The sequence below is a fragment of the Petaurus breviceps genome, unplaced genomic scaffold (assembly GCF_028583685.1).
Source record: "Petaurus breviceps papuanus isolate PSGF00001 unplaced genomic scaffold, PetGlider_PUasm1.0 567, whole genome shotgun sequence".
Lineage (NCBI taxonomy): Eukaryota > Metazoa > Chordata > Mammalia > Diprotodontia > Petauridae > Petaurus > Petaurus breviceps.
In genome coordinates this window covers 9704744-9719450 of record NW_027186383.1, presented here as the reverse complement: position 1 = coordinate 9719450, position 14707 = coordinate 9704744, and the positions used below count along the sequence as shown (strand labels likewise).

General features: G+C 53.0%; 1 protein-coding gene and 2 non-coding genes across 3 annotated transcripts; all 3 read left to right on the top strand.

Annotated features, from left to right (window-relative positions):
* Positions 1–2709: 2709 nt before the first annotated feature.
* NCL (nucleolin) lies at positions 2710–10703 on the top strand. The gene is made up of 13 exons (XM_069103268.1): positions 2710–2905; positions 3645–3755; positions 5173–5626; positions 5989–6192; positions 6289–6372; positions 6565–6703; positions 7414–7532; positions 7648–7774; positions 8519–8818; positions 8920–9056; positions 9405–9531; positions 9860–10095; positions 10201–10703. The coding sequence occupies exons 1-13, from the start codon at positions 2888–2890 to the stop codon at positions 10275–10277; spliced, it is 2133 nt and encodes a 710-aa protein (XP_068959369.1). The 5' UTR covers positions 2710–2887; the 3' UTR covers positions 10278–10703.
* Positions 6420–6493, top strand: LOC138173282 (small nucleolar RNA SNORD82). The gene has a single exon (XR_011171360.1). It is a non-coding gene; the product is annotated as a small nucleolar RNA SNORD82 (small nucleolar RNA).
* On the top strand, positions 9245–9323 carry LOC138173283 (small nucleolar RNA SNORD20). Its single transcript, XR_011171361.1, has one exon. It is a non-coding gene; the product is annotated as a small nucleolar RNA SNORD20 (small nucleolar RNA).
* Positions 10704–14707: the final 4004 nt, after the last annotated feature.

Sequence of the window (14707 nt, the reverse complement as noted above, 5' to 3'; positions counted from 1 at the left end):
TTGTTTGTACATGATTGTTTATTGTCTCCCCCTCAGACTGTGAACTCTTTGAAGCCTGAGGATTGTCTTTTGTCTCTTTGTCCCCATCCCCAGTCACAGTACCTGGCACAAAGTAAGCCTTAATAAGTGTTTACTGATTGATTGACTGGATTTGAGAAGCAATTGTGAACTACTGAAACTTCTAAAGGAGACTGACTTAGGAGGACCAGTGATCTAGGAAAATCATTCTGGCAGCAGCCTTGTGGAGGATGCAAGAAAGTGGAAGCAGGGAGACCGGCTAGAAGGCTACTTATTATAGCGGTTCAAATGAAGCGTGATGGGGGCCTGACAGGACTGGAAAAAGAGGGAGAGAGTGAGGGGGAGGAAGAGATACTGTTCTGGAGGTAGAATCCACAGGAGAGAGTCAAGGAAGACTCCAGGGTTGTGAACCAGCATAACTGCAGAGATGGTGGTGCTCTCAACAGGGGTCAGGAACACAGGATGTCAAGGTTGGAAAGGTTTCCAGAGTGCTCCCTTCGGTCATGGTTATGTTGTCCATATAAAAGAAAGAGCAGTGAGCTTTTAATGACATTTTGGAGAGTTTGGGGCTTAAATGTTGGGGTATTTGGGGCAGCCAGGTGGCACAGTAAGAGCGACAGCCCCAGAGTCGGGAGACCTGGGATCGAATCCAGGCTCAAATACTTAGCACCACACCCAGAAAAAAACTGGCCATGTAACCTTGAGCAAGTTACTTAACCCCAATTTCTCTTTAAAAAATAAATAAATAATTCTGTAGTATTTAATATAAATTTCATCTACCCATACTATTTTTGAGCCCACACCTTACTCTCCTTCCTAGTCTTCAATATCTCCCTGTCAATTAGCTGCTTTCCCCAGTGCCTACAAACACACATGCTGGAGAGTGCTGGTAAACGTTTAGGAACCATCTCTCCAGTGGTGAAAATGTAAGGCAGCACATATTTTAAAGCATAATCTACATTATTAAAACTTTCTTAACTCTAGACAATTAACAAAACAATAATTCGAGCCCTGATCTATAGTGATTTCCGAGATGTAAATGCTCACACTGAAAATTTAATTGGCTCCCAAGCAGGTTGGAGCTGGTTCCAGGATACCCCTGCACCTGTGTCTCCCCATCCCCACTCTCTTCATGTCTCTCCCCTTCCTTTAGTGGCTCAATTCTTGTGAGGTCATTTACACCACACTACTCCGAAGCTTCTCTCCAAAATCACCAATGATCTGCCAATTGCTCTGTTTCTCAGGCCCCAGCCTGACACTGCTGATCACCCTCTTCTTTCTCTTGAGGTTTCCCTGGTTCTCCTCCTCCATGTCAGGCTGGATAGCCCGGGAGCTGTGGCTGTGTCCCAAGGCTTTGTCCTGAGTTCTTTTCTTCCCCTCTATACTAGGACGTTGGTGATTTCATCAGCTATCATGGAGTCTAGTATTGCAGAGCAGGCGGTTCTCAGGTCTACTTATTCAGCCCTAACTGTGCCCTCCAGGCTTACAGACTGCCCCCCTCAAATCCTTCCTTCTCCCTAACTTTCCTGTTCCTGTAGAGAGCATCACCATCAGCTGTCAAAACCGGTATCTCTCTAATACACCCCCTGCCCCCCCATCCTGATGCAGATTCTCATCACCTCAGCTTGGACTAGGACGGGAGGGGCTCCAGTCTACCCTCCTTTCAGCCACCAGTGAGGTTCCTACATCCCAGGTCCCTTTCCTTCCTTGACCCCACCCCACCCCTACAAAATCACCTCTAAGGCTCCCAACGACCTTCAGGCTCAGACCCTTCCTCCTTCACACGCCCCGACACCTCCTCCTCGGGCTTCCCTCTCCCTCGCCTCCCCTAACAGTCCCCTTCTCCAAGCCGCGTCTCTAGCTAGTCTGCAGAAGTCTGGGGTCTTCCTAGACCACCAGCTCCTCCGGCAGGGCTCTCTTTGGTCTGCCTTTAGCTCGATGCCTGGTGGACAGCAGGTATCAGATGCCACACAGAAGCTCCGGAGGACGGGCTGCTCCCAGCCCAGAGCCGGCTCTTGGCCACCCCAAGGGAAGGGGAGGGTCTGAGGACGTGCGGGCGCAGGTGCCCAGCAGGTGCCCCGGAGGTCTGCCCGCCCGCGGGCCGTCAGCAGGACCCTCCAGTCTTCCGGACACGACACGGGGCTGCCCGGGGGGGGGGGGGGGTTCTCTAAGAGCCGCCGCGGGCCCGTTCCCAGGGAGTGGGTGTGCCCCTCCGCAGGAGGGCTGACCCGGGCCGCCCCCATCGGCCTCTCTGAAGGCCTCAGACGGAGGGAGCCCAGAGGGCAGAGCCTCACAAGCCCCTGAAGCCCCTCTTCATTGAGGCAGGCAGAGCGTGAGAGCCCGGGTCACGGGACTGCAGCTCCAGAAGGCCCGGCCTGGCAGGGCTCAAAATGTCCTCCACTGGGCGACCAGAGGCCACACGTGGGCAGGCTGCGTCCCGGCACCACGTGCCCCGGCGCGCTCCGCTGCGTTCCGCCGCGTTCTATTCCGCTCCTGAGCGCGCCCCGCCCGCCGGCCAATCAGCGTGCCGCTCCCGCCTCGCGCCCCGAGCGCTCGCGCTCCCCGAGCCCCGCCCCGGCGCGCCCCCGGGCCCTCGGCCCCGCCCCCTCGGCCGGGCTTGCTCTGGGATTGGTCGGCGTGGGCCTGGGGGCGGGGAGCGGGCGCTGGTTGGCCGCGGGGGCGTCACGGGGTCGGGGCGAGCTCCTTTCCAGTCGCGCCGAGGGGGCAGGCTCAGTCTTTCGTCTCAGTCTCGGCCAGCAAAGAGCTGCTCGCGGACGGACTCCTGCCCGCGCTCTCCGCCGCCACCGACATTGCCTGGGCCTCGGCCGACGGATCCGTACCCTCCGCGCCCTAGTCACACGCCGCCACCATGGTGAAGCTAGGGAAGGTGAGAGGCGGCGGCTTAGCTCCGCCACGCGCCCCCGGGGTTTCTGGGCCTAGCGGGCCTGAGCGCGCGGGAGCGGGGAGGAGCGGCACGGCGCGTGCGCAGCATGGGGCTCCGGGAAGTCTCGCGCGACTCGGTGCCGCCGCCGCCCCCACGGGCGGGAGGCGGAGGGCCCCGGGAGCCGGGAGCCGAGAGCCGAGAGCTGCGGGAGGGAAGGCGGGGACGGAGGCCGGGAGGCCGCGCGTGCGCGCTGGGCCCGAAAGCGGGAGGGAGCGCCGGGGCGAGGACCGCCGTGAAGTCATCGCCGTGCGCCGAGCGCCTGGTCCGGCTCCCGCCGGCGCGCACGTGTCTGGGCGGCGCACACGTGGGCGTGGGGCTCGCCCGCCATGTGGGCCCGGCCTTGACAGACCCACGCCGCGACCGTGGCCGCTGGTGGCGGGCTCTGGGAGGCCGGGCATGGCCTAAGTCGGGCCCGAGTCCCCCCCCCCCCCCAGCTGTCAGGAGGGCAGGTCTGACCACCATCCCCCCTCCCTTCCTGTGTCCCGGGCTCCCCCGGGCCCAGCACGTGCTTCCGGGCCAGCCCACGTGGCTGCTCTGGGGGGAGTCGTGGGAGCGAGCAGGGGCAGAGTTGGTGCAGTCTTTCAGCGTTTTCAGCATGCCCGGGTTGTGGGGTCAGGAGGGGAGGCCCCAGCGAGCTTGGGCTGCTGAGTATAAACGTCCTGTCCTTTGGGTCTCTTCACAGGCTGCTAAGAATCAAGGGGAGCCCAAGAAAACGGCCCCTCCACCCAAGGAGGTGGAGGACAGTGAAGATGAAGACTTGTCAGAAGAGGAAGAAGAAAGCAGTGGGGAAGAGGTGACTTGCGGCTCCTGCCAGAAATGATTGGTTTTGTGAAGGAAGACAAGCAAACTGAACCCTGGGGGGAATTTGTGGGCTCAAGCTTCATGCTTTAGCATCAAGGATAATGGGGGGGGGGCTGGTTACAGCAGTGTTCAAATCTGGATTTCATTTAACGGAGAAATTTAAAAGTCCAAACTATTATGGAGGGTAGGCAGCATTGATTCATCGCTCAGTTGAGGGCAGGGGTGAGTCTTGGGCACTTTGGGCAGTGCATTCTTTCCTAGGAAAGATGCTAGGTAATATACATCTGTTAAAGAACATCTCAACAAGGGATTTTAATGAGATTCACAGGGCTTCTGTGAACTCTTTCTGTGTTTTACCCAGGCCATGTAAATGTTGGCTGATGAATGCATACAACTAGGCAGGCCTGGCAGCCTTTGTTGGGCTGGTTAAGTCCATGCATTGCACTAGAGTTGTGCGCCTAGCACAGCTAAATACATGGTGTTAGGCTCTGATGTCCTCTGGAGGTAAGAAGTGCTTGTTGTGGATAGAAAACATTGTTGATTTAGATACTTTTAAAAATCTAGCGTGCTTATTAATAACCTTCCAAAATAGAGGTACAAACATTAACTTAGATTGCTAGGATGTAAGTTGTATCCAAAAGCGAGAAAGTAATTCTACTTCAAGTAGACTTGGCTCCTTTCCATATGCTTGACTTTCTGTTTCCTTGTCTGTAAAACAGGTTAGACAGAGTTCTTTCCTAGCTCTGACATAACTCGGAGGATTGAGAATTTCTGAACCCAGAGTCCTTGAGGGAGAATCTTAGCAACAGGCTAGAATCACAGAACCTCGTTCAGAGGGTAACAGATAACAGATATAAGAGGCTACCAAGATCACCTAGTTCAGCCTTGTCCTTTTAGAGCTGCCTCCTGGCAAGGGCCCTGGCAAGTTCTAGGGAGAGTGGAGGGTGATTTCGACCAGACTCCCATCAGGGAGCTTAGCTTATACTTGAGCAGTTTAGACCTAGGTGGGCATGCAGTACACAAATTGCATGATGCTGTACCCGGTGTAGAGCAGAGTAACTAGTAGGCTTGCTTTGCCGTCTTTAGCAGCCAAGTTACACTTGGATTGAGTTGGCTGAATACAGGGCCTGGTGCCTGGTGCTTTCCTTCCTCCCCATTTCAGAACTGTTAGCCCAGGCCTGCCTTGTGAATTACAGCACTTCATACCTGTATGTGCAGGTTGCAGTGGAAGATGGAGGGGCCATTGAGACTGGATTCCTGATTGGGGGGGGGACCGCAGCCCCAGGTGACCCACCTTGTTCTTTAGCTCATTGCAGTTTGTCTCGATATTTTTATGTCTCAAGTTATTTTTTCCTTTTAGGTAAAAAGTGTTTTGTAAATTGTAACGCTTTGTAAATAAAAATTATTAGGTTATAGTTCCTCAAAAGAAGGGCAAGAAGGCTGTAGCCACACCAGCAAAGAAGGTACCACCAGCCAAAAAAGCTGTTGTTGCTACCACGCCAGCCAAGAAAGCAGCCATGACCCCTGGTAAGAAGGCAGCCACCCCAGCCCCCGCCAAGAAGGTGGCCACTCCAGCCACCAAAGCTGCCATCACAGCAGGCAAGAAGGGAGCCACTCCAGCTAAGCCAGCCGCCAAAGCAGCAGTGCCCCCAGCCAAAGGGGCAAAAAATGGCAAGAATGCCAAGAAGGAAGACAGTGAGTCTGAAGAAGAGGACAGTGAGGATGAGGAGGATGAAGAATTTGAGCTTCCCAAAGCCACAAAGATGGGAGCAGCTCCCGCCAAGCAAGACTCGGAGGAGGAGGAGGAGGAGGAAGATGAGGAGGATGAGGAGGATGACAGTGACGAGGATGAAGATGAGGATGGTAATATCATTGTTTCTGTTCGGGCCTGGTAAAGAACCTTGCTGAGGGAGTCAATAAGCTTCCCATTGGTCTTCACTTACCCCGAGTTTAAATTCTCTGCCTAGAGTTAGATTCTCCCAGTGGAGGCTGCATCCTTCTGGAGTGCCTATGATCCCACAGAAATCTCTGGTGGGGCCTTTGCTCTCAGAGGGAGTGGCTGTTAGGTGCCACCCCTAGTCACACTGGATGTGGTAAAATGGGATCCCTGGTGAGCTTAAAATCTGATCGGGCTAGTGTTGCCTGGAAAGCTCGGGAGCGTCATGGACGGGGAGGGCTGTCCTGCCCCTTCATTGGAGAGGGCTCAAGCAGAGGCATTCTTTCAGATTCTGAAGAAGAAGCCATGGACACCACACCTGCCAAGGGGAAGGCTGCTGCCGTGAAAGCCACTGGAGGGAAACCTGGGAAGGCCAAGGAATCCGAGGAGGAGGAGGAGGAGGAAGAAGATGATGATGAGGATGATGAAGAGGAAGAGGAGGAGGAGGAGGATGACGAGGAGGAAGAGGAGGAGGAGGAAGAAGAAGAGGAAGGTAAGGATTAGAGAAAGAAACCTTAGGTCATTGGGTGCCACTAGCAGCGGGCTTGTGGTAGGAGGTGGTCATGTACCTGATGGTCTTGTCTTTCAGTTCATGTGAAAGAAGCACCTGGAAAGAGGAAAAAGGAAATGGGCAAACAGAAGGCCCCCGAAGCCAAGAAACAGAAACTGGATGGTAAGTGCAGCCCAGAGCAAGCATCCAGGGGTGCAGGGGCAGGGGTGGGCACAAGTGATGATCTGACAAGGGACTTAATTCTGAAGCCTGATGGACACTCATTGTGATGAAGCTGATGTGCTCCTGACCTTCAGGGTCTCTGCAGCAAAGTCACCTTTCCCCACCCAATACAACTTAACTTCTTTGCAACAGCTGAAGCATCTGCAAATTTCAATCTCTTTGCTGGTAACCTGAACTTCAACAAAACCGCTTCTGAGCTTAAAACCGGCATCACGGATTTCTTTACTAAAAAGAACCTCACGGTTGTGGACGTCCGCATTGGTGCCACCAGGTAAGTGGCTGGGTGAGGCCCCCAAGCACTTTAGAAGGTAAACACCCAGGTCTTTACTTAGCAGATTTAGAGTCAAACAGCACACTTAACTCAGCAGATTTGACTTGAACTGCCAGAGATGCGTCACATAAGGGCTCTGTAGTCAGACATGGGGCTCAGGCCATGCTAAGTAAGAGCTCATGTGTCCACCCATTATGCGGTTGGTCTTGGGGTCTCCAAGGGCAGCCACTGCAGTCTTGGTGGCCGAGTAGTAGAGGCAGACATTCCCCAGTCTCCTGGTCTGAGTCTGGTGGTTTTGGGCACCAGGTAGCAGTCAGACCAGGAGGGACCAACAGACATATTTCTAAACCTTTTTTTAATAGTCTTTTTGTGACTTAGGTTTTCTTACACATTTAGATGCCACCTTCGAAGTCATTAGCTAAAAGAGACTGGCCCTTGAGAAAATATGGTGTCCTTGGTCTCCTCTCACCGGGAGTAGCCATCCACGTCACCACTGCTGGGATTTGCACTGTGCATTTCCCTCAGATCTTCTTAGAAATAGAGTGAAGGAGGGTAGATGTGGGGCGGGCCTGTTTGCCCTTAGCCGTCAGTGCCCTCCCTGCCACTTGGGCCTCATCTCATTGGTTTGGGGAGTTGTGGGCCCCAGCTCAGAGGCAGTTTCTCCTCATCGGGCTGTGGTCTGGGGCTTCCTCCCTCTTTCTTCCTTCCAGGAAGTTTGGCTACGTGGAATTTGAATCTGCTGAAGACATGGAAAAGGCTCAGGAACTCAGTGGCTCCAAAGTGCTTGGCTCTGAAATTAAGCTGGAGAAGGCAAAAGAAAACAAAAAAGGTGTGGGGAAGGGGAGAGTGGGCTGGCCCCTCCTTGTTCTCTTCACTGTGGGGGGTGGCTCTTGTTCCACGTCCCTCTCGAAGGCCTGGCTGACAAGCCTTCGCCTCTGTTCTAGACCGAGATGCGAGGACGCTCTTTGTCAAGAATCTGCCTTATAAAGTAACTCAGGAGGAGCTCAAGGAGGTGTTTGAAGATGCTATTGAGGTCAGACTGGTCTGCACCAAGGATGGGACCCCTAAAGGGTAGGTTGGGATTTATGGTGGGGGGGAGACGTCTCAGAACCGGAAATAAACCCATTCTTTCCTAGCCCAAGAGGATAATGTGGGGTTAGAGAATGTGTGCGGTACAGTGGGACCCACACTGTGGACCAACCTTGGGCCCTTCTCAGTCCCTGCCCTTCAGAAGTTCAGTCTCACTAGCTAGGCCTCTGAGCCCTTTTTAAAGGAGGGCTTTGTGCCCTCTGATGAGGGTGTGATCTCTCAGTGGATACACTACAATGAATTTGTGTTAATCTTGATGAGGTCAAAGGGTTAAGGTGGGAGACACTAGATTGGCAGTCCCAGTCTCAGCATTCTTTTGCATCCTTGGGTAAATCACTTAGAATCAAAATCCCATTTGGTTTGCCTACATTAGGGGAAAAAAGAATTCCCTTCTAAGAAGTGAAGGTTGCTTTACAAATTCAGTTTTTTTATCTAGACAGCAAAGCACCTGTACCAGGTGGTGTCTGAGGCCAGGTGGGTGTAGGAGCCGTCAAGGGAGTGGGAAGCTGGTCACTGCTGACCCTGGGGGCCCAGGGTCTTGCCTCAGCCTCTGCCCTCCTGCCTCACTGCCCGGTGTGTGTGTAGGCCCCTGGTGTGGTTTGTCGCTGGTGCAATCCGCACTCCACACCTAGGCAGTGTGTGCCTCTTTCACAGCCTTGCTCTCTTAGAAATGTTGAGTAAGCCACTGGCTTGACAAACCTCCACCCCCAACCCTCCATCTTCCAGAATTGCCTATGTTGAATTTAAGACCGAAGCAGATGTGGACAAGGCCTTGGAAGAGAAGCAGGGCACGGAGCTCGACGGCAGAGCCCTCATTCTGGACTACACAGGAGAGAAGAGCCAAGGTCAAGAGAACTCCAGAGGGAAGAATAATTCCTGGGGTGGAAGCAACAGCAAGCCCTCAGACTCCAAGACCCTGGTGCTGAACAACCTGGCCTATAGCGCCACTGAGGAGAGCCTGCAGGAAGTGTTTGAGAAGGCCACATCCATCAGTCTGCCCCAGAACAACCAAGGGAGACCCAAAGGGTGAGTGGGCGGGTCTGATGGGCGGCAGGGCCACCGGCGCCTCTCAAGGCTGGGCTCCTGGGGACTTGTGCAGTGTATGAGTACCTTGCCTTTCTGCCTAGGTATGCATTCATTGAATTTGCCTCCGTGGAAGATGCAAAAGAAGCTTTGAATTCTTGTAACAACATAGAGATTGAAGGCAGGGCCATCCGCCTGGAGCTGAAGGGACAGAAGGCGGCCAACACAGCCCCCAGGAACCGTAAGTGCAAGAGGGCTGGAGTGGGGGCAGGCTACCACCATCTACATAGGGAAGAGGGAGTATCCTCACCTGGGAGTGGACAAACCAGTGCAATTCCATTTCTAGATCCGCACCTTCAAAAGAAAGGGCCCTATGAAATACTAAGTTTACGGGGGGGGGGGGGCTTGTTGCAGCTGAGCAAAGGATGCTGGATGTGATGACTGGGTTATCTGAGAATCGCTGATGAAATCTCAGAAAATTCCTCTAGATAGTCAAGTTCTGATCCAGCTCTCCTCACCATGGCCTGGGAGCCTACTGTGTGCTGGGCCAGACTGCAGGACCTGACATGTTGGCATCTTGTTTCCCCAGAGTCCTACAAAACCTTGTTCGTCAAAGGCCTGTCTGAAGACACAACAGAAGAAACATTGAAAGATTCCTTCCAAGGCTCAGTGGGCGCCAGGATAGTCACAGACAGGGAGACGGGGTCTTCGAAGGGGTATGTGGTGGGAGTCTGCTGGAGGGGGTGGGGGATCCTTCTCACTGAGCTCCTCCCTGTCTGCCAGTGACAGGCTGTGGATTCGCACGAGAAGAACATAAGCTTTCACACCACGCGGTGTGGTGTGTCCCCATTGTCTTGGGGACACTTGTGCGTGGCTGTGAGACAGACTCACACCTGGGGGTCTTGAGACAGGCCCAGGAAACAGGGTCACTGATTTGGGGTGGGGGGACGTTTACCATCTTGCTCACAGAACTACTCTAAAGGGAGGCAGGGAGGGATTCTGGTGCCACCACTGCCAACCTGTTTGCTGCTGACCCTCTGTTAGGTTCGGGTTTGTGGACTTCAACTCAGAGGAAGAGGCCAAAGCTGCAAAAGAGGCCATGGAGGATGGGGAGATCGATGGAAACAAAGTCACCCTGGACTGGGCCAAGCCTAGCGGCTTTGGAGGCCGAGGGGGTGGCCGTGGAGGCGGCGGTGGGGGCCGTGGAGGCTTCGGGGGCCGAGGAGGCGGCAGAGGAGGCCGAGGGGGCTTTGGAGGCAGAGGCCGAGGAAACTTTGGAGGTAAGGGTGCAGCTGCCCTGGGCCTGCTGCAGCTGGATGCTGTCTGGGGGGGGGGGGTCTTGTTGGTGTTTATGGGTGCTCATGGCAGGCCTCTTCCTTGCACAGGCAGAGGAGGTTTCCGAGGAGGCCGAGGTGGTGGAGGAGACAACAAGCCACAAGGAAAAAAGACGAAGTTTGAATAGCTTCCCCTCCTTTTTTCCCCTGCCATGTGAACGGACTCTGGGGGTTTAATCCTGTCGTCTAATCACTGACAGAGCCTTCTGAGGACATTCCAGGACGGACGGGCAGCCCGCCGGCGTCCTGGACAAACCTGGATGACATTTCAAGGAGAGCGTGGCGGTTTTGACTGGACGGATGTTCCATATAAACTTTTTGCAGAGACGGGTGGTAGCTGTGGGAGGTCACCTTTTTGTCTGAGTTGTCTTGAGTTTATAATGTTATGCCCCATGTACAAAACCATTTTTTTCCTACAAATACCTGTAGTGGTTTTTTGTTTCATTTTTATCCCCTTTTTTTGCTGTAAAAAAGGCAAATGTTTTCTTCTGGTTCCTGCTTTAGTAGCCTGTCTTAGGACACATTAAAAGGGCCTAATCTGGTGCCGGACTGTTTCCTCAAGGGCTTTCAATCAAGGCACCCAGTGAAGAAGTAGTTGGCTCCTGGGAGATGTTACTGTGTAGCTAGAGCAGGGTCTGCCCACCAGCCCTGCCTCAGTACATCTCTCCTGGACTCCTTCCTGTTCTGGGACACTTGGAAATCCCCAGTGAGGCCCCCTCTCAAGCAGGAGTCAGCCCTGGCCATCTTGAGCACCACAAAGCAGCTGTGTTTACTTGCAGGGCTAGTAGCAGGCTTGGCACCGGCGGAGGTCTTTGGGGGGGGGGGGCTCAAAGGCCCTAAGATAGTGATAGGCCACCGACTGGGCAAGGAAAATCCCCAGGGCATTGGCATTGATCCTCCTGGGGAGGTAAGTGAAGGGACAGGTAGGTGTCTACAAAGAATGTTTAAATTGGTGCCCCAGAACCCCTGAAAGAGTTGTCAGCAGCCAAGGACTGCCCCAAGAGCAAATAAAAAGCGAGCCTAAGGGGCAGCTAGGTGGCACAGTGAATAGAGCACCAGCCCTGGAGTTAGAAGGACCTGAGTTAAAATTTGACCTCAGACACATAACACAAAGTAGCCATGTTGAGGAAGCAGAGCTGGTGATGGGGAGCCCCATTAGATTTGATGTGGAAGGATGGTGGGGGGTGGGTGGGCAAGGAGAGAATGGGCCTCAGCTGCTTTGGCTTAAGTCACCATGAGGCTGGTTGGTCACTGACAGACCCAAGGTGCTGTGCATGCTGGGAAAGGACACTACCCCTTTCTAGGCAAATGCAGGTGGAGGGCTTACTGCGGGTACCATGGAGGTCTGTGGCCATTTTTGGAAGAGGTCCCTAGTAAACGGTTGGAAAGGCCATGCAGCCTCTCCCCAGCAGATGGCAGTACAGGACCATCCAAAGACATGGCGGCCCCAGGGCTGACTACCAAGGATGCAGATGGTGGGCTTCAGGCTCATGCATGGCTTTTCTTCCAGATCACAAAGGTATGTGAAGGTGAGTACTGACCCAATGGCTCCTCCGGCCATTCTGGCCTCATGTTGGCCAGCTATGGGAGAAATTGTCCTGCCAGGGGACAGTGGCAGTTTCCAGGATTGGTGAGAGAAGCAGGTGGGCCAAGAAAGTCACTTCTTCCAAGGGGCTAAGGTGCAGTTTCCATGTGAGGGAAGGCTTTTACCCGCATTCAGCAACTTTGTAAGCTTCCTGGATTTAGGCTTGGACCTTCAGGCCATCAAATTCAGCTCCCTCTCACAGGTAAGGAAAGCTATATGACCATGATGCAGGGTGTGAGGGTCACAGGCCTCTCTTAAATTTATTTTAATTTTCAACATTCATTTATAAGATTTGAGTTAGAAATTTCCCTTCCCCCAAAGTGTGTGTGCAATCTGATATAGGCTCTACATCTACACATTAAATGTGCTTCCACATTTAATCTTTCTGTGAAAGAATCAGAACAAAAGGGGAAAACCATGAGGCCCCTAGGTGGTACGGGTGAATAGAACACTGGCCCTGGAGTCAGCAGGACTTGAGTTCAAATCTAACCTCAGAAACAGCACAAACCATGTGTCCTTTGCAAGCCACTTACCCCCACCTGCCCTGCCTTCCCCCCCTCCAAAAAGCAAAAAAGGGGGGAGCCATGAGAGAAAAAAAACAGTCTGTTTGCATCTGCCTTCAGACTCCAGATGTGGATGGTGTTTTCCATGGTGAGTCTTGGAGTTCTCAGATCCTTGCATTGCTGAGAAGGGCTGAGTATGAAGGTCAGTCCTCACACCATCTGGCTGTTACCATCCACAGTGTCCTGGTTCTGCTCCCCTCGCTTGACATCATCAGTTCATAGAAGGTTTTCCAGGTCTTTCTGAAGTCCGTCTGCCCATTTCTTTTGGCACAACAGTATTCCATTACATTCATACGTTACTATTTGTTCAGCCATTCCCCAACTCATGGGCATCCCCTCCATTTCCAGTTCTTGGCCACCACAAAAAGAGCTGCAATAAATATTTTTGTCCATTTGTATGATCTCTTTGGGACACAGCCCTACAAGTGGTACTGCTGGGTCATGCACAGTAGTGTTTGAATTTTAATGTTTCTCCACCATTTATCATTTGTTTTTCTGTCAGATTAGCCAGTCTGATCAGTGTGAGGTGGTAGCAGTTTTTGACTATAGGGAGCTTTGATGGCTTCATCTGAAAGCTGCCTGTTCATATCCTTTGACCATTTCTCTATTGGGATATATATGACGTGTATTCTTATAAATTTGACTCAGTTCTCTATCTGTTTGGGAAATGAGACCTTTATCAGAGACACTAGCTGGCAAAATTGTTTACTAGAAGGGAAGGTTGCATTGGTTTTGTTTCACAGGCCTCTTTACAACAGTCCTCCCTCTGCAGGGGCCTTATTTGTCCTGGGATGCAATTAGAGAGAGTGAGCGAGCTGGATGGAGCCCATGGTGGAATGTCTCCTTCACGATTCTGTGCAAAGGATGTGGCCTAGAGAATTGGTGACCAGGAAGGCGGCTTCCGACATCGCAGGGCTCCGTCCTCAGTCTTTGTCCTTCTCCAACACAGGCTCAGAAACTTCTTCAGTGGTCATCCAGTCCAGTCCCTTCATTTTACAGATGAGGAAACTGAGGCCCAGTGAACTGAAGTGATGACCCAACGTCACATAGTTAGCATCAGGGGCTATGTGAACTCAGGGCATGCCTTCAGAATGAGTAACGTGGGAAGCCTGCTTCTCCCCCGATGCTTTTCACTTAACAGGAAGATAGGGCTGGAGAGTGACGGAATCTGAACCTAGATCTGGATCCTGACAGGTTGGAACTGTAGGTCAAAGCCCTGTATTCAGTCAAAGAAGCCTGCCCAGATGTGAGGAGAGAGCATCCTAGCAACAACTAACAGAGTTCCTCCTGCTTTGGGAGAGGCCCACGGTCCTGCCCTCTGCTGGAGAGGTCACTAGACTAGGGGTCACTAGAGGGGCAGGATGGATAGGAATGTGCACAGCTGGGTCCTACACCCTGTTCCCAGAGGGGGCTATCTGCATGGTGAAGGGTCTGGAAGTGTTCATAAGGGATATGGAGGTGGCTCAGTGAATAGAGCACCGGCCCTGGAGTCAGGAGGACCTGAGTTCAAATCCAGCCTCAGACACTTGACATTTACTAGTTAAGTGACCCTGGGCAAGTCGCTTAACCCCAACTGCCCTTTCTTCCCTCCTCAAAAAAAAGGGGGGGGGATATGCTAACAATCCTCATAGTTATTTTAAGGCTTATGAAAAAGTGGGAGAAAAGTTCTCCAAAATGCAAAGTCAAAACTACCCCAAGCCCATGCTCAGAATTCTTTATAGGGACATCATTGGAAGGAGCCTTTGGAACCATTGCTGGCCATTTTACAGATGAGGAAACCAAGGCTCAGGGAGGGTGCAGTATTCAGTGGGAGCCAGCATCACTTTCCTTAGGGCAAGCCAGAGGACAGGCTGGTGGGTAAGGTCTCCAGCTGTGTTACTGCAAGTGTTCAGTCAATGAAGGTTTAGTCACCACCAGCTGGTGCCCCTGGAGTAGTGGCGGGCACCTCATCAGGGGCCCCAGGGAACATAGCTCACACAGGATCCTCAAAGGTGCTTCTGGATTCGGAGTGAGAGTGTTGGAATTGTCCTGCCCAAACTGACCTTTTCTGGCTTCTTTGTCAAGAGGGCAACAGGCTCTTCCTGTGAGATGCCCCCCTGCCCATTGGACCACATGGTCAGAGCAGGGACCTCTGAGAACAGGTCTGACCCCCTTATTTTAAAGGAGGAGACAAGCCTGGGGAGGTTAGTGACGGCCCCAGGTCACTCACAGGATCAGAGGGAGTTCTGGAAGGGGGCCCAAAGGCTGCTCCTTCCCCTCTTTTTGTAATTGGGAAAGCAGATGAATGTACTTTGCTTGAGGTCTCAGAAGCAGGATCAGAACCCAGGTTCTCAGTCCAGTAGTGTTTGCACTGTAGCATATCTGCCCTCCCAGGCTGCCTCAGGTGAGTTAAATCCAGAGAACAGAAGAG